Raw genomic sequence first — 26,872 nt, 5'->3', positions numbered from 1 at the left:
ATGGCTGGACGGATTCTTCATTTTTTTTTTTTATACAAATTTTTTCTCAATGATGATATAGAAAAATATAGACTACCATGAAAATTGCCAGAATTTTGACTTCCCAAGCCCCTGAATAAGGAGATGGCGTGATCCTATGTCGCCATTGAGTCCGTGACTGGTGCTCTGCCTCAAGTACAAGATTTCCATTTCTCGGAGGAGAGATGCGGGAACATACAGCTTTCTATACCATGAAGCGCCCGTCATAATGTATCGCATTGGGTCTCATGCAGTCGATGATCATATGGAGAATTGTGAACCATATTGATTAACTCGGCACCACAACCAAATATGCGCATTTTACAGGATTTAATAAATATGGTCTTGCTGATTTTTCCCCCTAATTTTTGCAACTTTTAAAAACATTAAAATGATACAATTTGAAATGTTGAATCACAGAGCCCAGGCTACTGAGTGCCCTTCATTACAGCCCACATTACTGTGCCTCCCGCTCAGTTCATAGAACACAATATACACAACACTTCTTACCCCTGAACATTATTTCTCATATATATATATATATATATATATATATATATATATATATTTTTTTTTTTTTACTCTTCCTTTTGACTTATGGGAGGCACAGAAACAAGTCTCTGTGGCATGGAGAGACAGTCTACTGCACAGCAGACAGGACCTTCGGTTACCATTTCATGGTACGGACATGGTGGTCACCCAGACGTGGAGAAGGATGGGAACTAACACTACATAGAGTCTACTAATTATACCAGGTCTACTGCTCTGGAGTTTTAGAAATATGTCAAATGCAAATAATCCGGACTGTGGAAAGTAGGATGAGAAAAATGATGCATAAATTATGGAATTTCCTGCCCTGAGCTGCGTACGTCACAGTATACAGAATATAAAAAAAAAAAAAACACCCACATTCATAATCACGCCCTATAACCTGATGCAGAGCTGTCCAAATATTTTATGGGTTTAGTAGTGCAGTGGAGAGTGCATGAGCAGACACAGGTGGGGGCAACCACAGTACAGCGCAAGCGTCGCCATCATTAGGTCTTTAGTCTTGTCCCGTTACTAGTGAGCGTCATTGTTGCTATGGCGACACAGATTTTACAATGATTATGCAGATATAATAATGTTACGAGGTTCGTATTTGTTATCCCGAGCATGATACTAATGGATGGCACGCTATATCCAAAGTAAGTGACCATTCCACAATACCTCTGAATCTAGCGATGCACAGTGGAGGTAGCCATATTGGATGAGAGCACGCCTATAAACTCACTGGTGACATCACTAGTAGACCGGGGACAGTCGGACACACATCGGCCAGCTCCACCGTAATAGGTACACCCTATACAATTTAGGCTCTACTTGTTTTTTGTTTTTTTAACTTGGCTTTTTTTGTTTTGTTTTAAATAGCATCCAAAAACATGGGGACCCTCCGGAAACCAATCAACCTGTAACAGACTAACGATCGACCTAATCTCGTCCGCTTGTGGAAATGGGGCACAAACACACACTGTTTAGCATTCCAGGAACGGTATCTATTGACTATACTTGTGCCTATTATTGAACTGAACCTTTAAGTTGACACTTGTAGGGTTAATTGTTCATAGGGTAGATGTGGTTTGATAATTTTCACAGAAAATTTGCAATATATCCCCGAGGTAAAGGGCCTCCCTCACTGGTATTTCTCTGTAAAGTTTTCTGGGAAGACTCCTTTGTGTTGATCAAATTCCTTGTTCTGAAGCCAGTCGCTCTCCTTAATTCCCATCAGCCAACCTTCATCCTGGAAGAGACAATGACAGAAGAAGTGACTTCACCGCGGGACATTTTAGTGATTTTGGTTCTTGTGTTCTTTTCTAACTGTAGCTCCCACATTGCCTCCATGTACAACCTAAGACATAATACAAGTTAGAGGACGTGCCTGCACGAATTCCAATTCAATCTGCAGGCAGCATGTTGTAGAACAGGAGGAGATGAGCAGATTGAAATATAGTTATATGGGAAAAATATTCGGTAAAATGTATAATTTATAAATTTACATTTCTTCTCTTTCTGACTTCATTGTTCATGAATGACAGCTTTGTCTGTATACAGGCTTACACAGAGAATGCAATCAATCACTGATAACACCTCCCCATGTACAACTATCACTGACTGACAGCCATTACCTACACAGAGAATGCAATCAATCACTGATAACACCTCCCCATGTACAACTATCACTGACTGACAGCCATTACTTACACAGAGAATGCTATCAATAACTGATAACACCTCCCTATGTACAGCTATCAGTGACTGGCGGCTATCTATGTATACACACTTACACAGAGAATGCTATCAATAACTGATAGCACCTCCCCATGTACAGCTATCAGTAACTGGCTGCTATCTATGTATACACACTTACACAGAGAATGCTATCAATCACTGATAACACCTCCCCATGTACAGCTATCAGTGACTGGCGGCTATCTATGTATACACACTTACACAGAGAATGCAATCAATCACTGATAACACCTCCCCATGTACAGCTATCAGTGACTGGCGGCTATCTATGTATACACACTTACACAGAGAATGCAATCAATAACTGATAACACCTCCCTATGTACAGCTATCAGTGACTGGCGGCTATCTATGTATACACACTTACACAGAGAATGCAATCAATAACTGATAACCCCTTCCCCGTGAATAATAAGTCAGAAGAGGAGAGAGATAATGATTCGGGGCATTCTGGCCACAGACTGTACAGGGAAACTTCCTGGTGGGCCGATACTCAGGGGCTCGTCTGAGCCCTCCACACAGCCGCCAACCAGGTTAGTGATGATCTGACCCTCCACTCCCAACTCCTGAATTTAACAGTTTTGCCATCCTGAGGCAACTCTAGTAGGACTGCTTATAAAACGGGGCCACTTTTATTCTGCCCCTCTGCGTAAATTATATATTTTAAGGAATCTTTTCCCAAAAAAGTATATAATTAATCTCCTCAGCTTCTCCTGTGCTATAACATGCTGCCTATAGATTGCATTGCATTTTATGGTGACAGATCCTCTTTAATGCCCCTCCACTGGCAATGACTTTAATATTGTCAAACCTCACTCATTTTAGGACCATCAGATATTCTAAACGGTGTTCATAATGGGGCACATGAATCAGTCTATTATGCTCATTTATTATTATTTATTTTATGCACTTCTATAGCGCCGACGTATTCCACAGACATTAGCATCAAGCTGTCCCCAATGGGGCTCACATTCTAAGTTCCCTATCAGATGTCTTTGTGAGAGGAAACCAGAGAACCCGGAGGAAACACCGGTAGAACATACAAACTCCATGCAGATGTTGTCCTTGGTCAGAATTGAACCCAGTGCTGCAAGGAACCAGTGCTAACCACTGAGCGTCCGCTAACCACTGAGCGTCCGCTAAACACTGAGCCTTTTAACCACTGAACCACCGCCAACCACTGAGCCACCATGCTGCCCATATCCCGGCAAACTGTGTATGTTTATGGATATAAACCTTTTTCTCATGCTGACATTTTCTGCCATGACTAAAGGTGTTGTGGTCACCTGTCATTGAACTCGTTTTTAATATTTTTTCTACTGTCCGGATATTTAATAAATACATTTTATATTCCAAGAGTTTAATCTGGCTACTAAAGTAAAATAGCGCAATAACACTGGAAAGTAATATGCTGTCGTTACCAAAGTACTGTGCCTCATATTCCTCAAATACAGACAGCTGATGTTTTCATACATAGGTGTGGCTACACAGATACAATGTTGCAACACATGTGAGTTATAAAGTTGCAACACATGTATCAACAAGACAGTTCACTGGTCCTGCAAAATCTACAGCAGACTGTAAAGGCTTTTCTCAAACTCAGACCTTAAAGGGCTTCTACCACCAGAAATACCGTTATGTAGCTGACTGATATAGCGATGCGCTAATGTCCGCACTACATAACAGTATGTTTCTAACGTTAGTCCCTGCAGCCGTTTTTGTTAAAAAAGCACTTTTATTATATGCTAATGAGCCTCTAGGTGCTATGTGGGCGTAAAATCAGCACCTAGAGGCTCCGTCCACTCACCCATTATGCCGCCCAGGTGCAGTGTTGTGCCCGCCCAGCTCCTCTTGATTGATGGCACGGTCCGCCGCATCGCTGGCGAAATCCCGCGCCGTTCACTTCTGTCTTCGGCGCAGGCGCAGTGAGTGAGGGCCGCTATCCTGGTGCCGGCTTCCTCACTGTGACGTAGTCGCGCAGGCGCAGTGAGGAATCCGGCACCAGGAGCGCATCATTCACTCGGCAGCGATGCGGCGGACCGTGCCATCAATCAAGAGGAGCTGGGCGGGCACAACACTGGACCTGGGCGGCATAATGGGTGAGTGGACGGAGCCTCTAGGTGCTGATTTTACGCCCACATAGCGCCTAGAGGCTCATTAGCATATAATAAAAGTGCTTTTTTAACAAAAACGGCTGCAGGGACTAACGTTAGAAACATACTGTTATGTAGTGCGGACATTAGCGCATCGCCAATGTCAGTCAGCTGCTACATAACAGTATTTCTGGTGGTAGAAACCCTTTAAGGAACCCCAACAGGTCATATGTATGTGACATCTGGATGGGTCACTCTCACATTAAAAAGGCTGCAGTATATTTTGGTGCCAGAGAGAGGGAAAGATGGATTTCACTCCAGTGGAGCACGGCACTCGGCAAGTAGGAGTTGTTATTTCTTTCTAACATAATGCATTTTGAAAGATTTGTGAGGGACGGCATGAGCGCAACCATTTTGTACATGTATTCATTTTATATGGATCTAACAAAATCTTTAACATACTTTCACACTCACGTTTTGTGCGGATCTGTCATGATCGGATCCGTTCTGCATCCGTTCGGAACCGTTTGCATTATCTTTAACATTGCCAAGACGGATCCGTCTTGAACACCATTGAAAGTCAATGGAGGACGTTTTCTATTGTGCCAGTGAAAACGGATCCGTCTTGAACACCTTTGAAAGTCAATGGAGGACGTTTTCTATTGTGCCAGTGAAAACGGATCCGTCTTGAACACCTTTGAAAGTCAATGGAGGACGGATCCGTTTTCCATTGTGTCAGTGAAAACGGATCCGTCCCCATTGACTTACATTGTGTGTCAGGACGGATCCGTTTGGCTTGGTTTCGTCAGACGGACATCAAACGCTACAAGCAGCCTCCAGAGCGGAACGGAGACGGAACGGAGGCAAACTGATGCATTCTGAGCGGATCCTTATCCATTCAGAATGTATTAGGACCGCTAAGCCCTGAACGGATCTCACACACGGAAAGCCAAAACGCCAGTGTGAAGTAGCCTTATAATAGAAAGGGGATTGTGAAAGAAATCCATGTTGTATCCTGTGGAGTAAAGCGTATAAATACCACAGTTGGGCCCCTACTCCCCCTATGCTAATCCTCGCATTTTTGTTATTTCTATCTAGACCTATTAACTCAAGGCGGAATGTTTTTGTCTCCACTAAACATGAGACTTTTACTGCTTTTTGTGATAAGATGTGTATATATATATATATTCACTGCTCACTACAATAAAGGGGGGAAGTCATCAGGAGAAACAAATCTTAAGGTACAATTACACCAGCAGATCACGATAAACCATCAAAGATGTAGCAACTTGTTAACGACAAAAATTTTGCCCATTATACACATGTAATGGTTCGTACTTGCGGTCATTATTCGTTCACTTTTAAATTGTTCCTTGTTATTATATGTAAAGACGGGGGACAGATGCTTGGTCAAGAGACATGTATGAGATCGTTAGCAAGTAGAAGACTCCATATTACACGAATGGATCTATTAATGAGGAGCAATAATTTTTTAGAATGCTGAAAGATCACAATGGACGAGAAACAATAGGTCACTCATTTTTTAATCATACTTATTATTACATCACAATATTCATTTTCGGTCGCATGCACGAGAATCTGTACGATATTCCACGTAATGGGGCCTTTATATGTGTCTCTGTATTGTCATTATTAGGACACCGCATCACATCAGAAGGACGATTTCGACCACAGAATCAAGGATTCATAGGAAAGTTCCTAACTCGGCCACTGCCATATCTATAGATGCGATTTTGTAAGGTCCACTCTCCCTGTGCTCACCTGTTCCTCTGGGTTTTCAAACTGAGTTACTAGAACAATATCTCCAGATTTCAAGTTTAGCTCATCATTGTCAGTTGATCCGTAGTCATGTTGGGCCCGAACCTGAAGTTGAAAAAACATAAATGAACTAAAATGCGTCAGGTCAGAAAACATCTCTTTATGGTCATGCTATTGCATTCACTTATGACTGATTTTCCAGACTAACCGGTACAATAATTCCAATAGTTTGGAAAATAAAGGCTTTGTCCAATGATCTAGAAAAAAAATAATACTGTTGAATGTGAATCCGAGTTTCCAGCTGACGTCATTCTTACCTTATACAGGAATCCCGGAGGCATGGTCTTCGGAGGGGTGCTCTCTACAGTACCATTCACGGTAGCAGAGATCGTCTCTACGACCACAGCTGGTAGAGAACTGGACTGCTGCAAACCAATGAGAATATAGAAATAGATCACATTTGTGTGCTCCCCAAAACTGGTGGCTCATGACAGAGATCCAAAAATTCACTAAACTGAAAAACCTGATTCCAATTGGCACAAGCTTCGTCTTTCTCCTCCTGAAAACACTTCCCGTCCCTGGGCTATATCAGCAATAAGAACATTATTCCTCCAAATCCAGCTTTAATTTTTATAGCAGGGGTTAGAGAATGGAGGAAGAAGGAATATGGCCGATATAGTTGGTAGGAAGCCCAGTGGCCCTATGATACGCTCAGCTGCCAGGACATGTTACAGGGACATAGGAAGATAAACTCTTCATTACGTTATTTAAATTGTGTCTCCGAAATGTTGGTTGTCTAGTACAGGCATGCTCAACCTGCGGCCCTCCAGCTGTTGCAAAACTACAACTCCCAGCATGCCCGAACAGCCTACAGGTATCAGCCTACAGCAGGGCATTGTGGGAGTTGTAGTTTTACAACAGCTGGAGGGCCGCAGGTTGAGCATGCCTGGTCTAGAATAATGTAATGTTATGTCTGATAATCTGGAAGCTCCGTCTACGGACCTCTGAACGCCAGACTGTTGGCTGCTCAGTGACTGGCTGCAGTTATAAAGGGCCCCATACAGATCAGGTGCGACTTACATTAGAGTCTTTCTCCTCAGGGGCCGGTTTGACCTCAGCTTCATTTTTAGATGTTGTGTCCGGAGCCGGTTCTGAAGGCTGAAAAAGAATGTTCGTTAATTAGTCTTTAAGTCACAGGAATGTTCCTCAACCGAGACTCCAGAAATAAAGTCACGAGGAACAGAAGTAATGTCCGACATTGTCATACTCTGGAGAAATCCGGGGTTAATGGGGCAAACTATGGGCGCACTCAATGACATGCTCTGGAATGGATTTGCGAAAATTTGAGAAATTCAAGGCAAGGAGAGAATCGCAAGGAAAGACATGGATTATGTTGTTTGTTGGAATCTCAGAACAAGCTCCATTCTCAAAAGAAATGTTTCTCACGTGTATTAACTCCTCCTACATACCATAACCCCTCCCATGAATACCATAACCCCTCCCATATAGATTTAATACATCTTATCATTATTATTATTATTATTGAAGCGCCATTCATTCCATAGCGCTGTACATCATACCAGAACTCCTCCCCAGGGGTCACATAAATCCCCCTATAGATGTCAGGATTCTTTTCATTGTATCTTTTCCAAAAACCCAAACGCCTTTCTTCAACTTAAAACCTCTTCTATGTGATAACTCCTCCCACAAGCATAACCCCTCCTCTAAATCACATAATCACTCCCCAACGACAATCTGCCCTGTAACTGCCATAGCTCCTCCTACAAACATAACTCCTATAAAGGACCTACTTCCTCCCACAAATATAGTACTCCCTGTAAATTATATAACCCCTCCCACAAACAAAACCCTTCCTCTAAATTTGTATATAACTCCTCCCACAAACATAACTGCTCTCACATTAATAGACCCCACTTCCTCAGGCAGGTTATCAGATTCCATATCTTAAGCTGGTCACAACCTCTACCACTGCCATACCATAAACCATGGTCATTAATGAAACTCGTTATAATTAGTCCCTATCCATGGACGTTTGTTCCATCAGTCCTTTTCCCAAATATAATGACTGTAATCAGGATCACGTTGACCACACAAACCCAGATCCATTCAAGCATTAGGATAGGCTACGGCCATTCAGCCTTTAGGGTAGACGTGATAGGCGTTATTGACTGTTATCTTCCATCTTCATTGACTAAGAATCCCCCAAAAAATGAACCTTTTTAGGGGTAATACAATAATATAATACAGTATGTATCAATATATAATAATTGTGGTTAAATATTCTGAAGGTAATAACATTGTCGCAACATTAATAACACGGTCCTCAGCTGCCATGTTCTATGGTTAGTAATGGGGAAGGGCACTGGAGCAAAAGCTCAAACCATTATGTTTTTATACTGAACAGATGCCAGCTGAGCTCACCAGGTCACCAGGCAACCTGGCCACAAAAACGTGGGGAAGTTATGACACTGATGACATCATAAACACATTGGGGCAGACTCAATGTAAATACATGGGTCACAACACTGGACAGCTCTGACCAAGAGTCAACCAGGACTTAACACGTAGCCCAGACCTATGGTAGCCCATATACCACTTTCAATGTATATGGGGGACAGAAGAACCCATTGGTAGACTGCATGACAGAGACCATCTCTAGACAAATAAGGACTGGCAAATTGGCTTTTTAGCGGATTCCAGTACACCAGTACTGTAAGTGACACACAGTAGGTTGAGGGCCCCGTTACAAATTTTGCATTGGTGATGTGTCCAAATTATTGCTCTGGAATCTCCTGTATTTCTACCTGAAGAAGAAGCAGTGGTGGTTTTCTGCATTCACTCACCCCATACCCCTTTACTAGCGAAAATTCTAGTTTGGCCAGAAATTCAGGAGAAAAATAAGGCCAAGCATGATATTGGCCACCAATTATGAGGTGTATTGCAGCTCTGGTCATCAGAGTCTACATGAATATCAATGGTCAGTCTGCCCCTATTAGGTTAGGTTCCAGATTGTTGGCCAATGTGTCTGGTATTACAACACTGGTTTTCTGGCTATTTCTGGTGATCAGCTGGACACTATGCCTATAATAAATACTACATACAACTATAAGGTCTACTTACTTGGTCAAACTCACTAGGCTGACTGGACCAGTCTACTACAAAAGTGGCATCAGCACTGTAATCGTCCTGGTCCAAGCCCCCAGTTGGATACTGTTCGGGCTTGCAGCCCTTAAGACAGATTATGAGAAGATAGTAATAGGAGAAGAAAGGAGCAGGGAAGGAAATAAGAACAGACAGTGAGGTCAACATGAAGATCTATGTGAAGGCTCTCTTATAGATGAACTGTTGACTATTCTCAATGCTACGACAGATCCTTCACAAAAATATCTTTTATATTTAATTTCTAGGATAATAATTATTCGATACCCAAAACCCATAAAACTAAGGACAGGAGAAGCTTGAAGACACGTTCAATGGGAAGACAACACAGCCCAAAGGAGAATGTCCACTATTAAGAGTATAACTAAAAAAGGTCGCTTGACAAAGGCCCCATTGAGAGGGCTGAAACGTTGCCTGAGATTAAACAGGTCACCATCTTTTACCACAATTGGAGTGCTGCCTATTCTTTGGATATTATAAAAAAGGTGTAGAGGTTCTAATGGTACTTGGGTCCTATGGCAAGTCTGCCACATAAAAGGGCCACAGTCGTATAGGTGCAATGTGCTGGTCGGGGTACCACTTGTTAGAGGTTTTATTTAGTGGACCAGGACTTTCAAGTGAAATCTCATGTTCAAAAAAATGAAACAATGTAACAATATTATATGAACAGTCATGACCACTTAGTAGAGGGGTCCCCAAAACAAAGTTCAAACTAGGCTTCTCATTATAGGATTGTCACCAAAGGAAGAAGAGCATGGCAGGTCTTCTGTCGAGGGGAGTCCTGGACAGGTTCTTATCCCTAAATAACGAAGGGCATGGACCTGATGTCTGCTACCTGGGCTGCCTCTATGAAATGAACACCTTTGGATACTTATGGATCAGAATCAACCACCAATGCATTATATTCCTGAAACTGGGTGACAACCAATGGCTGCCAGTATAGACCCCATAGGGTTTACACATGGCCTTCCTAGAGTTCTGTTATGCATCTCCCACCTTCTGCAAATTTTCAGGGGTCTCAGAAATCTGACAAACAAACCCAATGGGAATTGTAATGACTCTTGTATAATAGAGAACCAGCTGAACAGAACAGAGGAGGACTCAGGGCTGACATTTACTGGAGATTTCTAAATAATGGTGGGGAGAAGTTCTATATTATCATTACTTGTGGTATTTTATTATTATTTGGCTATCTCAGCCATACAGGTGTGCAGACGACAAGATGCTCTCAATCATGTTTAATTAGATGCCATCTAAGGTCACCGGCTCCTCTGCCTGGGACACCGGCCAAGCTTCCACTGATATCCATTTGACCATAGGCATTTTTTATTAAGTCGGGTGAAAAGATAACTATGCAAGGACCTCTGTGAGCAAAGGTCCATGACTCCGGCTCGCTTAATACCTCGGAGCCATGATTAATAAGCATAGCCTGGTTACTTACACATTATACTTGTTTTAATAGTTAACGGTTCATTCAGAGAAAAAATTGATTATTTTTCTTAGAAAAAATATCATTTGTAGTATTCTTGTTTATTTAAGGAATTTTCCAGACAATCCTAGATGATCCGTGCTGTACACGGGAACCTCAACACAGGCCACTGAATATCGAATTTATCCCCAGGAACTCATTGAGCCTCATTCCTGTCATGCCTGGTAAATCTCTTAGCAAAACAGATCCAAGGGAGATAATGCAATGTGACAAAGGTGCAGAAGTGACTGATGAGGACAGTAGTCTGGCCTTCGGGGGGCGCTGTGGTACAGACCAAGATCCTGCTGTCTAAGGAGACCCAAAGGCCTTCTGCTAGGTATGCAGCAGTAATACTATAATGGGAAGTACACAATGCACTGGTATAATGGATGTGATACACCTAGAACTTGCATGGGAAGTTATTGCATGGGATGTGGTGGTTGGGTTGGGGGCTGGTGCACATTTTGCAAAGCTTTGGCAGCTAATTTAGAGTCTAAAAGACCCCAATAAAAGTGAATGCTTCCTTTTCCAATATCGTTATAATCTAATAATTTCAAATCATAGAGAAAATAGGAAGAACATTTTGGCTAAATTACGTCCACTGTAGTAGAGCAGAAACATGAGAGTCTTCCTTTTTTACTTCCTCAGACACTGCGTAAGATACAAGACCAAAGCAGTTTGTGAGACCACTCGCTTGGTCCAAGTGCCTAAGTTTAGGTGGAGGAGGAGCTGGGATGAAGGGGTCATGAGGATGGACCTTTTGATTGCAAACATAGAATGTTCCTCCCACATCCAGGACATGGAGCTTATCCATGGACATAACCAGAGGAGACCAAACACCAAGGAGAGGTCAATCAGCATCAGACAACAGACATGTAGAATTGCAGTGGAAGGGTAATTATGTAATTGTGTAACCTGGCGACTAATATCTGATTAACCCCTTCAGCTCCTGTTTCAATATCAGGCAAGGCTCATGTCCTGCTCAACAAAAGTAATAGAACCCCATATTATTGGTAAAGCAGAAGAACTGAGACAGATGAGCACATTGTGACCCTCGCGGTCGCTGGTTACACTACGGTATACATGTGCTGAGCGCTGATGAGGTCTCACTGCCTGTAGTAGGAATGGAAGGTTTGTGAGCACACGACAGGGTGGGTTACGGAGTTAGTCGGGTTTCTTACCTCCCACAGGTCCCAGGACAGAGGCTGATATGCAGCAAGAATGGAAAGAACAGACACATATTTATCCTGATAGCAAATCCCATCCCATGACAGTTTCATATGACTTGTCTTCTATCTGCCTGACCATTGTCCATCTGCTCAACATCCATCCTATAGGCCACATGTGTCCCTCAGATTAATCTCCCCACCCCATCATCATCATCATCACCCCATGTACTAGGAACTCACTGTTACCTGTCTAACATCATCCATCCTCCCATCCATCGACCCACCAATCCATTTAACCCTCCATCCAGGTATCTACCAGTCCATTCACCCATCTATCAATCAATCAATCCACCTATTTATTCATAACCCACCCATCCACTCACCCTTCCATCTATCTACCCATGCATCCTCCCTTTATCCACTTACCCATCCACCAATCTTCTCATCCATATATCAATTTATTAACCCACCAATCCACTTAACCATCCATACAAATATCTATCCACCCATCCATCATGTATCCAACTTATTCACCCCTCCAAGAATCCATCCATTTACTAACCGATATATCCACTTACCCACCTATCCACCCACCATCAATCATTTATGCATCCACTTATCCATCCATATTAGGCATCTATCTATCAATCAATCTATACATCTATGCATTCACCCACACATCCACTTGCATCCATTTACCCATTCATCAACCGATGTATACATTCACTTACTCACCTATCCACCCATCTATCCATCCTCCCAATCACCAACCCACACAACCCCCCACCCCCAATTTACCAATGCACCCAATTACCCCCCATCCATCTAAGACTCATTAGCTTCCCCATGTGCTCTGGTTAGGGAGGACACCACAAACCTGAGGAGGACCTGCTGGGGCTGCACTTGAACTGGAGTCAGGTTTGAGAGGATCAAAGTCCAGATCCAGCAGACTGGGCTCTTCTGCCTGGGGCCACACAGCCTCAAACTTTGCAGCACAAAGAAAACGGTTAGTAGAAACGTTAGACAGAAGTTAATAGGGATAAGCAGATAAAGACCCTGGAGAACTCAAGTGCCAGGTGCTATAGACCTTTCTACGAAGAAAATCCAACCAGCCCACCTCTAAACGTGGCACACGGGAAGAACAGAAGACTGAGGAACTAAGAGCATGCAAGGAGATCTCCAGAGACATCGTGATACCCTGATACATCATCTGTACAATGTGTTGAGCCTTCGGATTTCATAGACAATAGTCAGTGAAGGGACTGACCAATGTACATAGTCAGTGGTCCACTGGTTACAAGGTCTTTAAGTCTTCTGGATCGTCATAGTCCTGGCTTTTTACTTACACGTTGGGATTAGATAGGGGTGAAAATTGTTGGGATTTTGCAAGAAACCCTGAGGAGCAATGGCGTGATCTCCTAGAACGTCTATGACTTGTGTATAGATAGAGCAGATGTGAGGTTAGTCTGCTGCATTCATGAAGTCTGCTCTACCTGCAAGTGAAGCCTCCTGCATGAGCATGTTCATAACAGATCTATGGGAGCATCTGTAAACCATTATTTAAAGCATAAAAACCATATGCGCAATAAACAACAAGCAACGACTAAAGCATGCAAACAGTTAACGCCAGACGTGCACAGGTGACGGGCTCCAGCGGACAGTGGCCCCTCCTAATAAGGAGACAAGCAGCAAAAATTCCACTTGTCCAGGACACAACAGTCCACGATAGGGGTATAGGGTGCAGGACTATGGAAAGTCTACTTTTTTACTCTTATATTCTCCATCCCAAACGGTTGAGGTACCAACAATAAAGCGTGGGACAGGCGCCTCATACCTCCGAGGCATAGCTAGCTACCAGTTAAATGATAGACTTTCTACTTTCTCACCTAAAAGACTAAACATAAGTAGCTACTAAGCCTGGGACACATTATTATAGCAATCATTAGGTCCCAGAGACTGGTGCCCAATGCAGTGGTCGTCCATAGCAGCCAATCAGATTCCAGCACTTTTTTAAATGAACGCTGCTCCCTGATTGGCTGCTGTGTATAGCGGCTCCACTTTCTACCAATTTTGATAAATATCCCCCAATACATTTTAATATAAAAGTTTCCATTGTAGCCAGTGTCCGCTGGAAATAGGGCTGTGGTCTGCAACCTGTTACTGGTAGGGCATGTTGAGAGTTGTAGTTTCAGCTGGATTACAGGTTGCAGGCCATTGTATTAGAGGGTAAAAAATGTTATTTTAGCAGAGGTGTCACTCCTTATAGGAAGCAGAGACCAGATCTCTAACAATAATAAATGATGGAAAAATCTATCCTATTTATCCAGATCATGGATATACTCCAGTCACACCCAGAGCTGCATTCAGCAGTCTCACAAGTTACAGGACTTCACATTCCCGTGCTGCTCCCTCCTAAGTCAAGGTCAGCTCTGCTGTGGTGTTAGGATAATACCATGCGATGCAGATTCAGAACGACTAGGTCTCCCTCAATGCAACGCATCAGAGTGCAGTCAGTGCATCATTGAAGCTCACTCAGCCAAGTGCAGTGTGAATGGAGTCCGAGCAGGAACCTGCATAATGGGAACTGAAGCTCTGGATGTGACTGGAGTATAAGACGCAATAAAATAACATTTGCCGAGTTGCTCAACATTATGTTCAGCAGAGACACCTGGACTACTCAACATTGAAGGACATTGACCCTTCCTGTATTCCTCTGGTCTTCTCCACAAGTGACACCTCCTGCAGTTTTCATGCAAGTGTTAGTAAGTGGAGGGGGGGGGGCGGCAGCCGCTGACCTGTGAGGGAGTGGTGACACTTATCTCGGGCACAAAATTGTCATCAAACAGACCGATGATATTCTCCTGCTGGATGTCCTTGGAGGGCGTATGTTTTGGTGGTGGCGGAACCGGAGGGCCTTTCCTCAGCTACATGCAAGTAAAATAACAGCAAAGACAATCCACGTGACCCCCCACCCAAAAAGAAAAAGGGGAAAAAACACAAACATACAAAAGTAGAATTAGAAAAAAAAAAGATGACACAAAACTTCAGGGTCCATCACATGTCTGTGACATTCACCGCAGCAATGGATGAACCTTCCACAAAAAATATCAATTAATATTATACACTGACAATAAAGACACAAAGGACAAATAAAGTGACAAGAATTCAAATCACAATGCACATCACAAAGCACATAGACTTGTAACACTTTCTATATGATGGAAGGTTCATGTCATGTACAATGTAGCAGTCAGTGTGGTCAAAGTTACTATTATAGATGATGTTACAATGACTTACAAATAACTTCAAATATATACAAAATGTTACAACTTGTATTATTGTACATAAGAGCAGTATTATAGTAGTTATATTCTTGTACATAGGAGCAGTATTATAGTAGTTATATTCTTGTACATAGGAGCAGTATTATAGTAGTTATATTCTTGTACATAGGAGCAGTATTATAGTAGTTATATTCTTGTACATAGGAGCAGTATTATAGTAGTTATATTCCTGTTCATAGGAAGAGTATTATAGTCGTTATATTCTTGTACATAGGAGCAGTATTATAGTAGTTATATTCTTGTACATAGGAGGCAGTATTATAGTAGTTATATTCTTGTACATAGGAGCAGTATTATAGTAGTTATATTCTTGTACATAGGGGGCAGTATTATAGTAGTTATATTCTTGTACATAGGAGCGGTATTATAGTAGTTATATCCTTGTACATAGGAGGCAGTATTATAGTAGTTATATTCTTGTACATAGGAGCAGTATTATAGTAGTTATATTCTTGTACATAGGAGGCAGTATTATAGTAGTTATATTCTTGTACATAGGAGGCAGTATTATAGTGGTTATATTCTTGTACATAGGAGGCAGTATTATAGTAGTTATATTCTTGTACATAGGAGCAGTATTATAGTAGTTATATTCTTGTACATAAGAGCAGTATTATAGTAGTTATATTCTTGTCCATAGGAGCAGTATTATAGTAGTTATATTCTTGTACATAGGAGCAGTATTATAGTAGTTATATTCTTGTACATAGATGCAGTATTATAGTAGTTATATTCTTGTACATAGGAGCAGTATTATAGTAGTTATATTCTTGTACATAGGAGCAGTATTATAGTAGTTATATTCTTGTACATAGGAGGCAGTATTATAGTAGTTATAGTCTTGTATATAGGAGCAGTATTATAGTAGTTATATTCTTGTACATAAGAGCAGTATTATGGTAGTTATATTCTTGTACATAGGAGCAGTATTATAGCAGTTATATTCCTGTACATAGGAGCAGTATTATAGTAGTTATATTCTTGTACATAGGAGCAGTATTATAGTATTTATATTCCTGTACATAGGAGGCAGTATTATAGTAGTTATATTCTTGTACATAGGAGCAGTATTATAGTAGTTATATTCCTGTACATAGGAGCAGTATTATAGTAGTTATATTCTTGTACATAGGAGCAGTATTATAGTATTTATATTCTTGTACATAGGAGCAGTATTATAGTAGTTATATTCTTGTACATATGAGCAGTATTATAGTAGTTATATTCTTGTACATAGGAGCAGTATTATAGTAGTTATATTCTGGTACATAGGAGCAGTATTATAGTAGTTATATTCTTGTACATAGGAGCAGTATTATAGTAGTTATATTCTTGTACATAGGAGGCAATATTATAGTAGTTATATTCCTGTACGTAGGAGGCAGTATTATAGTAGTTATATTCCTGCACATAGGAGGCAGTATTATAGCAGTTATATTCTTGTACATAGGAGCAGTATTATAGTAGTTATATTCTTGTACATATGAGCAGTATTATAGTATTTATATTCTTGTACATAGGAGCAGTATTATAGTAGTTATATTCTTGTACATAGGAGCAGTATTATAGTAGTTATATTCTGGTACATAGGAGCAGTATTATAGTAGTTATATTCTTGTACATAGAAGGCAGTATTATAGTAGTTATATTCTTGTACATAGAAGCAGTATTATAGTAGTTATATTCTTGTACATAGGAGCAGTATTATAGTAGTTATATACTGGTACATAGGAGCAGTATTATAGTAGTTATATTCTGGTACATAGGAGCAGTATTATAGTAGTTATATTCTTGTACATAGGAGGCAGTAATATAGTAGTTATATTCCTGTACATAGGAGCAGTATTATAGTAGTTATATACTTGTACATATGAGCAGTATTATAGTAGTTATATTCTTGTACATAGGAGGTAGTATTATAGTAGTTATATTCTTGTACATAGGAGACAGTATTATAGTAGTTATGTTCTAGTACATGGAAGCAGTATTATAGTAGTTATATTCTTGTACATAGGAGCAGTATTATAGTAGTTATATTCTTGTACATAGGAGCAGTATTATAGTAGTTATATTATTGTACATAGGAGCAGTATTATAGTAGTTATATTATTGTACATAGGAGCAGTAGACACAGAAGATGGCAACAATTAGCACAGCAGAAAGCTTCTGTTTGCCATCTTGACACATGCTTGGAAGCAAATGTAGAATATCAAAGTGATTTATCCAAAGCTGTTCTTAAACATTTCTTTATGATATGAGCTTGTAGGAATGGTTCCCCTACGTTGAGTGAATGGTGCCTTAAAGGCTGCAAATGGTTTGTGTCTTTTTGGCCTTTTGGCAGTACTAGGAATATAAATTAGCTTGAATGCCATAAATAATAATTACTAAGTGAAAGCTGTATATGTGCTGTATACCAGCAGGTGGCGCTGCTGTTATTCCTTTGTCCAGCTCAGGGTGATGCCCTGTCTCTTCACTCAGGTGTGCATGCTTTCTGTAGTTTCCTGATTTTGCAGTACCACACAACTGTCAGACTGACCTGAGAAGTGACTTATTACTGCTGTGCATTGTTGCAGAAATTAGGATTTCTGTAGATATGAGGAAGCAGAAGAGATTTCGGCAGTGCATACAATGTGCTCAGCAGATTAGTATATGCCTCAAGCTCTGTGCCCCTTAGAACCAGCTATGGCAGCCGCCTCCTCACCACCCAGCCAGGGCACATGCCATACTTCATGAAAGAGGTCACAGACTAGAAATCTTCACTAAGAATAATGTTAGTAATTAATGTCTGTAATTATATGTTAATTGTATGTATGCATCTGCAGGGCTTAAAGATGCCAGTATATCAAATGGCAACAATGTCACAGCAAAGAAATACAGGGGATGAGATAGATAGATAGATAATAGATAGATAGATGGCATCCCACCCGAAATGGTTAAGTACAGTCCACCAGCCATACAGGCAGCCATAGCAAAACTGTACGAGATTGTGCTAAGCGCTGGCTACTTCCCCGAAGCCTGGAACCAAGGTGTCATAACCCCAATATACAAGAGTGGGGACAGGTATGACCCGGCCAACTACCGAGGGATATGTGTCAGCAGCAATCTGGGGAAACCATTTAACAGTATCCTGAACCAGAGAATCCTCGGCTTCCTCACCCAGCACAATGTGCTCAGTAAAAGCCAAGCAGGGTTCATGCCAAACCACCGCACCACAGACCACGTCTACACCCTGCACCGCCTCATCCAGAGCCATGTCCACAACACAAAGCAGGGAAAGATATACGCTTGTTTCATGGACTTCAAAAAGGCCTTTGACTCGGGGTGGCACCCAGGATTGCTCCTGAAGCTATTGGAGAGCAGAATAGGAGGTAAGACATACGACGTCATCAAAAGCTCCTACACCGAGAACCGATGCAGCGTGAAGGTAAATGGGAAAAGAGCGGCTTACTTCCAGCAGAGCCGAGGAGTCAGACAGGGCTGCAGCCTCAGTCCAACTCTCTTTACATCAACGAGCTGGCGGCGGCTCTGGAGTCCTCCTCAACACCAGGTCTCATCCTCCATGACACTGAGGTGAAATTTCTCCTCTATGCGGATGACCTTCTCCTACTATATCCAACTGAGAAAGGTCTCCAAGACCAGCTAGTCATTCTGGAGAAATTCAGCACCACATGGGCCCTTCCCATCAGGGAAGGAAAACAAAGTCAGCCAGGCCCCCTACCTTCACGCTACACAACCACCCTCTTACAGACACCAACAGGGACACCTACCTGGGCCTGATAATTGACCAAACTGGGAGCTTCAAATCAGCCATTGAGGAGCTGAAAGACAAAGCATGCAAGACCTTCTACAACATCAGAAGACGACTGTACCACCTCAAAGCACCCGTGAGGGTCTGGCTTAAAATCTTTGACTCCATCATTGCACCAGTCCTCCTGTAGCAGTGATGTCTGCGGCCCTCACATGTACCCTGACTGGTCAAGATGGGATTTCAGCCCAACAGAAATATTCCACCTGGAATTCTGTAAGCATCTCCTCCAGGTCCATCGGAGCACCTCTAACAGTGCCTGTCGAGGGGAGCTGGGCAGATTCCCTCTACACCTTACAATCCAGAGGAGGGCGCTATCATTCTGGGGCCATCTACATGGTAGTAGTGACCATAACCATAAAGCCTTGCTACACCAAGGGATCCCAGGCAAGGCAAAGCCCCAAAACAAACTTACTGAAGCCCAGCCCGACGAGATGATCACCCCACACCACCTCACAAAAGCCGGGATCAGGAACACAGTAAACAAGAGACAAAAGGAATACGTCAGTGAATGGAGGAAGGAGGTGAGAGCATCCCAGAAGCTGGCGGTGTAACAGAGCCTGCAGATAGACTACAAACTGGCCCCATATCTGGAGAAACTAGGGAACCCCCGAGACCGGAAAACCCTGAGCCGCTACAGACTGAGCGCCCACAGCCTGGCCATAGAATCCGGACGGTATCGACAGAACTACATGCCTAGAGAAAGCAGACTGTGCCCGCAGTGCCACCTGGAGGCCCACTTCCTGATATACTGTCCCAAATACTCAGCAGTGAGGGACATCCACTTTAGGAGACTGTCTGATCTCTGCCCAGACTTCAGCTCCATGGAGGAGGAAGAGAACACTGTGGACATAGCAGCACAATATATCAGTGCCTGCCACAGACTGAGAGGAGCCTGATATGCCATGGACTCCTATACCCTGACCCGGGGTGTGTCTGCAAACCCCCCCCCCCCCCCCCCCCCCCCCCGTTATGATACGTCACGGACTCCTATACACCGACCCCGGGTGTGTGCACATTTCTCAACCCCCTATTTCCCAATTTCTCAACCCCCTATTTCCCACATGCCTTGGCAATACTAATGTATAATTTTAGGCCTGCCAATAAAGCTTTATTGATTGATACTGTGCCACTGTGGCTGCATAAATCACGATTTTCTGTTTGAAAGTGCTGTCAGTTTCCTTCTACATTTTTGAGTAAGCAGTTACACCCTGGGACATAGCACCCGTGACTACCATTGTGAATTGGTGCTGCCATATAGTTTCCTTTTTTTATTGATAGATAGATAGATAGATAGATAGATAGATAGATAGATAGATAGATAGATAGATAGATAGATAGATAGATAGATAGATAGATAGATAGATAGAATATGACTAGTTTGGTTACTTTGTATCCAAGTGTAGTTTCTTGGAGGTGAACAGAAGACACTTATACACTTGTCTGTACCATGGAGTTGGGTTCAAAGCAATATTGCTTACAATATGCAGCCACAGAGGCAATCCAACAGAAGACAGTACAAGGTGCAAGGGATTTCATATTCCCCTGGTCACACTGTGGATCTATGAGCAGAAACAGAGCAGATCCTGTGAACGTGATCCACTGCCCACATTACATAACCAGCAAACTCTGCAGGAAACCACATTTCAGATGCAGCAGGAGATTAGGAGGAAAGAAGAGACATCAGTCAGTCACCAGCACAGGATGAAGGACGTCAGGAGAAGGTGAAGTCAGAGCTTAAAGCGTCAGAACTTGATTACTGGAGATAATCAAGTGAAATCCTGAAGGGCTACAACCAGTGACATAAGACTATATGTAATGCTTGAGATAATGAGGTATTTACATGATGGCACCAGGAATGACCCACGGACAGGCTCATGGTGGAGGACAGAAGAAGGTGACATCATAATGATGGACTGGAAACAGCTACATCTTGGTGGTGGGTGGTCCATGAGCTGCGACTCCAAAGATCCCCGGCAAAAGAAAGTCCTGGTGCTTTGTAGACTACCCAGACTTCTTCCGTAACGTGCTAAATTTTAGAACCTCCAACATTAGACCAAATGAGAGCTCTGAGATCAAGAAAGACACAAATGTCTTAGTAGCATGCTCTACAAAACACCATGGCTTCCCAATCGTGGGGATCAGTGTGATCGAAACTCATAGACTCCTCCAAGGTTCTCACCTGATCTAGAGAACATATCACAGAAACCTTGCAAGATGGACATAGACATCAAGATTTAGCAGTATCTTTCCAAGATTTAGGAACCACAGTTTAGTCCTACTGCAATATCCACGGTCCAAATGACTTCACGTGGAAAATCACTTGAATCATCACAGCAACCATTGCTTGTGTTGCCCAGATTGCCTCCAACAATGATAAGGAAGCATGTCCATCCAAAGGACCATAATTTAATAGTTTTTTTTTGTTGTTTAGATTATCTGGTTGTCTATGGCCAGCTCTATAACCAAAAAGGACTCCAAGGATGCACAATAAGATGAAGAACGTTTCTACTGACAGACCCTTTTGGTCTTGGGATACCTGAGAAGGTGATTTTGACACAACCACAGATGGAGTGTCTACAATGACCGAGGCGGCAGCAGCTGGTTCCTCATGGTTGGTGGTCTTGGGCTCTGTGCTGGCGGCAGGAGGTCCATCAGGAGGGGAGGATGGAGTCCTATTTGCCTTTGCAGGGCTGGAGTCACTGAGGAAAGAATACAGACAAGTAAAACACAAGCTCGTATGTTTATGGACAACAGGTCGCCTTGTTCCAAGATCCACTTTGCTCTAGGATTTTACAGAACATCTCAGCCATGAGATGGTAATCAATGCAATGACCCTTCCAAGACCAGAGTCACAGTAAGGGAGATCTACCAAGGCTGAGCGCCATATAGTGCATGTCCTACAAGCATGCAACAGGACAAGGACAAGTAGTACTTAGGGTTAAAGTGCAAAGAGCACCTGTACAACCGAAGTCCTCGCCCCTTTTTACCATTGTTTGCAAATCTTCATTCCAGAATTATATTATAACAGAAGCATGCACAAATCCGAGATAAACCTGAACTCGGGTTATGACACAACAAAAACACAACATAGACATTTTTAAACACGGGGCGACGTTTGGACCCCTTATAATTCTATTACATATCATATCAGGATGGGGCCCCTGGTACAGATTCTGAATTGAGGTCCAAGATATTTAAAGGGGGAAAAGCATGGCTGAATGTGTGGCATTGCATATAGCTTAGCCCTATTCACTTTAAAGGAACTGAGCTGCAATACCAAACACACCCAGCTAACAGAGGTGGCGCTGGTCCTAAAAAAAAAGCCATTACCATTCTCAGCAGCTTTCATTATAAATGTTTTCTGGTTTTCCATAGGCCTCATTCACACGAACGTGTGATGCCCGTTGCCGTATTGCAGACCGCATTTGCAGATCCGCAATACACGGGCACCGCTCCGTGGCCATTCCGCATCACGGATGCAGACCCATTCATTTCAATGGGTCCGCAAATCTGGAGATGCGGAACGGAAGAACGGAACCCTACGGAAGCACTACGGAGTGCTTTCTGGGGTTCCGTTCCGTGCTTCTGAACCGCAAAAAGATAAAACTTGCTCTATCTTTTTGCGGAACGGAAGATCGCGGACCCATTCAAGTAAATGGATCTGCAATCCCCACGCGCCTGCCGCACATGGACGGTGCCCGTGCATTGCGGACCACAATTTGCAGTCTACGGCACGGGCACGGGCTTCAAACGAGCCCTTAAAGGGACACGAAAAAAAACTGCATCATTGGCCATTATAGCTTGCTCTTCAACGATCCGCTTATGTCCACTGGACCACTGCAATGTACGGGTAATCGGACGGATGCTACCACACAGTCATGCAAATGGGGGGGGATAAGTTATATTCACAACTAAACATACAAGATAAAACTTTTGAAACAGGACAGCATATTATTAGTGCAGATTAAGATTTCCTGTATCACACACATTAATTACACGCGCTCCTCGTTAATACGTCATGCAGCCGCTGTCATGCAGCTGCTATCACTACCTGTGCCTCTTTAGTCTCAGGCGGGAGAACAGGTTTTCTTTCTTTCTGTTGGAAGGGGTGAGGGTGGGGGGCAATTACTTTAATGATTGGTAACAATGTAACAAATGACTGTCATGAAATTAGGAAAGTGTAGCAATTACTGCACAAATAAGAAACCACCTTAAAGGGGTTCTATTACTAAAAATACTTAAATATTACTTTATTATAAATATATTCCCAAATACCTTTCAATGGATCGTTTTGTCTAGAGAGCAATCATCAGGAGAAATAAAATGGCCGCCATCCTATTAGTACACACAAAACCTGTCTGTCACGACTGTGTCATGGTCTGGTGCTAACGGACCGTGACGCTTTAGCCATGCATGCTTGTTGCCGGTGGCAATGTGTAGTTTTTAGCAAGTTTATACATTTCCCCTTTACGGATGTTGTCCCTTCCCATTCTGGGGGGTATGGGGTTAAAGTGTGAGCAAGGTGGAGCTGGGTGTAGGCTCTTATAGTACTTGGGCTTGGAGCCTGAGGCTAGTGGGACTTCAGCTTCTTGTAGAGCTGGAGTTATGCTGCCATCTGTCCAGTTTGAGGGCCACCTTGTTGGACATAGATTGTCATCCCTTATGTATCCTCTGTGTTCCCTACCTTAGCTGTGTTGATGTTTGGTGTAGGTTTATGTTCAGGGTGTGGTGTACGTCTTCTTGTAGTTTCATGTCTGGTCTTTTGGTGTTGTTCATCCAGCATGTATGAAAGGCATTTCCCTGTGTGTTGTGCCTCCGGTGAGGGGGCTCCTGGGTTCCTCGGAGGGGGAACTGTGTTGACCACCTGCCTGTGGAAGTGGGCTCCAGGGTTTCCTGGAGGGGGAACCACTAGTCAGTAGCAGTTGTGGTTTCATCTAGTTGTTGTGGCAGGTAAGTGCGGTTGTTCCAGTGTGTGTTGCTTGCGCTGGGTGCTTACTTGCCAATCTGGTTTATGCCACTGTCTTCTCCTTTTTTGTTGCTAGGCCTGCTGGAGACTCCGGTTCATCCGTGACGTGGATGAACAGGTCGTCTCCTAGCCCTGACATTATTACCAGGGATCTCTAGGGATATTAGGGCCAGAGGTTTCGGGTATGAGCCCTCCCACCATTTGGGTTCGCTCATACAGTTAGGGCAAGGCTAGGATTTAGGGATGTGTTAGAAGGTGACCTGCTCCCTTTATTCCTGTTTCCAGGCCTAGTGGCATATCCCCCCAACCTACATTGTACGGTGTGGAGTTTCCACCCCACTCCCCACCGTGACACTGTCCTAATCACACAGCAGTACAATTTACTTCACAACACTGAGCTAAAGAGCAGCCTGAGCCTCCTTACTGCTCTACTTGTCAGGGACTATGGTCCTGAATGCAGTTTAATATGATCTTCAGCTGAATCTCTGTAGGAATGGAGTTTATGAGGAGACATGAAGTACAGAGAGGTGGGTGTGGATAATGAGCAGCAGCTCTAGTATGCAGTCTCCATTACCACAGTCTGCCCTGTCCATCCTCTCTGTTGTTCATGTCTCTTCAGCTGAACATCTTCTCAGCTGTATATTCAGGATCATAAACTCTGACAAGCAGAGCAGAGAGGAGGATCAGGCAGCTCTTTAGCTCAGTGTTCTGAAGTAACTTGTCCTGCTGTGTGATTAGGATGGGTTCTGTGTGCACTAAGAGGACGGCGGCCATTTTATTTGCCCTGATGATTGCTCACTAGATAAAACGAGGCATTATAGTTAATGAAAGGTATTTGGGAATATATTTATAATAAAGTAATATTTAAGTATTTTCATTTTCTTAATTCCCAGAGAATCCCTTTAAATTACTGCCCCCAAAAGCCTAATCACCCGGTCGTGTGATGTGCACAGCAATCTGATTGGTTACCTAAGATCACTTGACCAGCTCATGCACACAATCGTATCTGTTTTGCAGTCCGCAAAACCTAGATCTGCAAGACACGGATACTGTCCGTGTGCATGCCGCAATTTCCTTATAGAAATATAGGACATGTTCTATATTTTGCAGAACGGCCACATGGACATGGTCTGTATTTTTTGTAGACCCACTGAAATGAACAGGTCCATGTGCGATGCGCAAAAGATGCTGATCGGATGCAGACCCAAAATACGATGCATGTGGCCTAAAGGGAGTGTATGTCTTGACTAATTTTCTTCCCATATTGCTAGTTAGGGCTCATGCACACGACTGTTGCCCGGCCATGCCCGTATTGCAGCCCGCAAACAGCGGGTCCGCGATATACGGGAACCAGCCATTTGTGCACCGCTTCACCAATGCGGCTGCAATCCGAAAGGTGCGGAACGGAGGCACGGAGCCCCGCGGAAGCACTACTTTTTTGTGGTGCAGACTGTTGGATGCGGATTGCGGACCCCATTCACTTGAATGGGTCCTGCGTCCCCATATGGAGGTCCTACAGTCAGTGCTCGGCAGGCACACATTCATGTGCAGGAGCCCTTATGCCAAGATATAGCCGTGTGGGTCACCATTCCAAAGTCTGGGAAAGCTGGTTGACAAAGCCGGTGTACTGGTGGCCATATTGGTTTCATCCATTTCAGAGAAAGCTGGGTAACAACAAAGACTAAATGTAATTTTATCCATTTGTCCCTTGTGTCACTTCTCCCATAGACTGGAGGTGTAGCTGCGGCGTTTGCTCTGCTGCCCGGGGGGGAGCAAAATGCAAGCTGTGTATTAATGTGTGAGGTCTGATTCATAGGCTGTGACAGTCACCAATGACGCCCACACGGGACTTATGCAGTGGGAGAAAAGCAAGTGTAACCTTGTGGATTCAACAGAACCTGATATAAAGTAGCAGATGATACATCTGAGTCTACAAGTATCCCGAGGGGGGGGGGGTCTACACTTAAAGGGTTCTGAGATAGAATTAATATTGGGGGTCCATGAGCCAAGTGTTTCAAAGATGTTTTCTTTCAATTACCTTACTTCTACACCAGCCTATCGGGGGCGCAAGTTACAGGTCATCTCTGTCCGTGTCCCTAAGACAACACTTTCTGCCAGGGACACTAAGCATCTTAGAAATAAACCAGAATTCCTCCTTTAGCCAGATTAAGACTAGAGTTAGACTAAGTCTTACTGACCATATGATAACACTCATCTGCCAGAGGACAATGGCAAGAAGTGTTGTCACAGGGACACAGCTCTTGATTCAGGATGCTTGCAAATCTAATCTTGACACAATAGTAAGATGTTAAGAGGATAGGGGAGTACATCACCCGTAAAGCAAAACCATCCCCAGAAAAAAAATCGTCGTCCTCTCCCATGGAGTGGTAAAAATCCTGTAAGTATGGGTCTATGACTTCTCACTATATAGCAATACAAAGTATATTTAAAGGGGAACTCCTACCAAAACTAAACAAGTTTAAGATGTCATCTGAGCTCCGCCTCCATAAAGTCAGGGAGCCACCACAATGGAGACGGAGTTACTCCTTATGTGACCTGAGTTCTGACTCTTATCACTATCCAAATCAATGGAAATGACGGTATAATGGGAAAATGCTTTATACACTCCCCTCCTCCATCAACTCCAACCCTCCAGGGTCTCCTCCATCTCTAGACATTCTTCCAGGCCCTCCTACAGATCCTGGTCTAGATCCTGCACCAGATAGCCCTACAGACTCTGCGGGTTCTTCCAGACCCT

General features: G+C 43.1%; 1 protein-coding gene across 6 annotated transcripts in view; it reads right to left on the bottom strand.

Annotated features, from left to right (window-relative positions):
• Positions 1 to 490: 490 nt before the first annotated feature.
• Positions 491 to 26,872, bottom strand: part of BIN1 (bridging integrator 1) — a 97,502-nt gene continuing 71,120 nt past the window's right edge. For 2 of the 6 annotated variants that reach the window (XM_040440957.1, XM_040440952.1), the window contains 7 exons: positions 21,685 to 21,847; positions 14,792 to 14,920; positions 9,321 to 9,428; positions 7,260 to 7,337; positions 6,497 to 6,604; positions 6,183 to 6,284; positions 491 to 1,798 (listed from right to left, as the gene is read on the bottom strand). In XM_040440957.1, the coding sequence (XP_040296891.1) occupies positions 1,691 to 1,798; positions 6,183 to 6,284; positions 6,497 to 6,604; positions 7,260 to 7,337; positions 9,321 to 9,428; positions 14,792 to 14,920; positions 21,685 to 21,847 (796 nt within the window). In that variant the 3' untranslated portion in view covers positions 491 to 1,690. Of the gene's footprint in view, positions 1,799 to 6,182; positions 6,285 to 6,496; positions 6,605 to 7,259; positions 7,338 to 9,320; positions 9,429 to 14,791; positions 14,921 to 21,684; positions 21,848 to 23,199; positions 23,245 to 26,872 lie in introns of all 6 variants that reach the window. The other 4 variants (XM_040440951.1, XM_040440953.1, XM_040440954.1 and 1 more) reach the window with 4 other exon arrangements.

Source organism: Bufo bufo, chromosome 7 (genome assembly GCF_905171765.1).
Source record: "Bufo bufo chromosome 7, aBufBuf1.1, whole genome shotgun sequence".
Lineage (NCBI taxonomy): Eukaryota > Metazoa > Chordata > Amphibia > Anura > Bufonidae > Bufo > Bufo bufo.
This window is presented reverse-complemented; position numbering and strand designations above follow the sequence as displayed.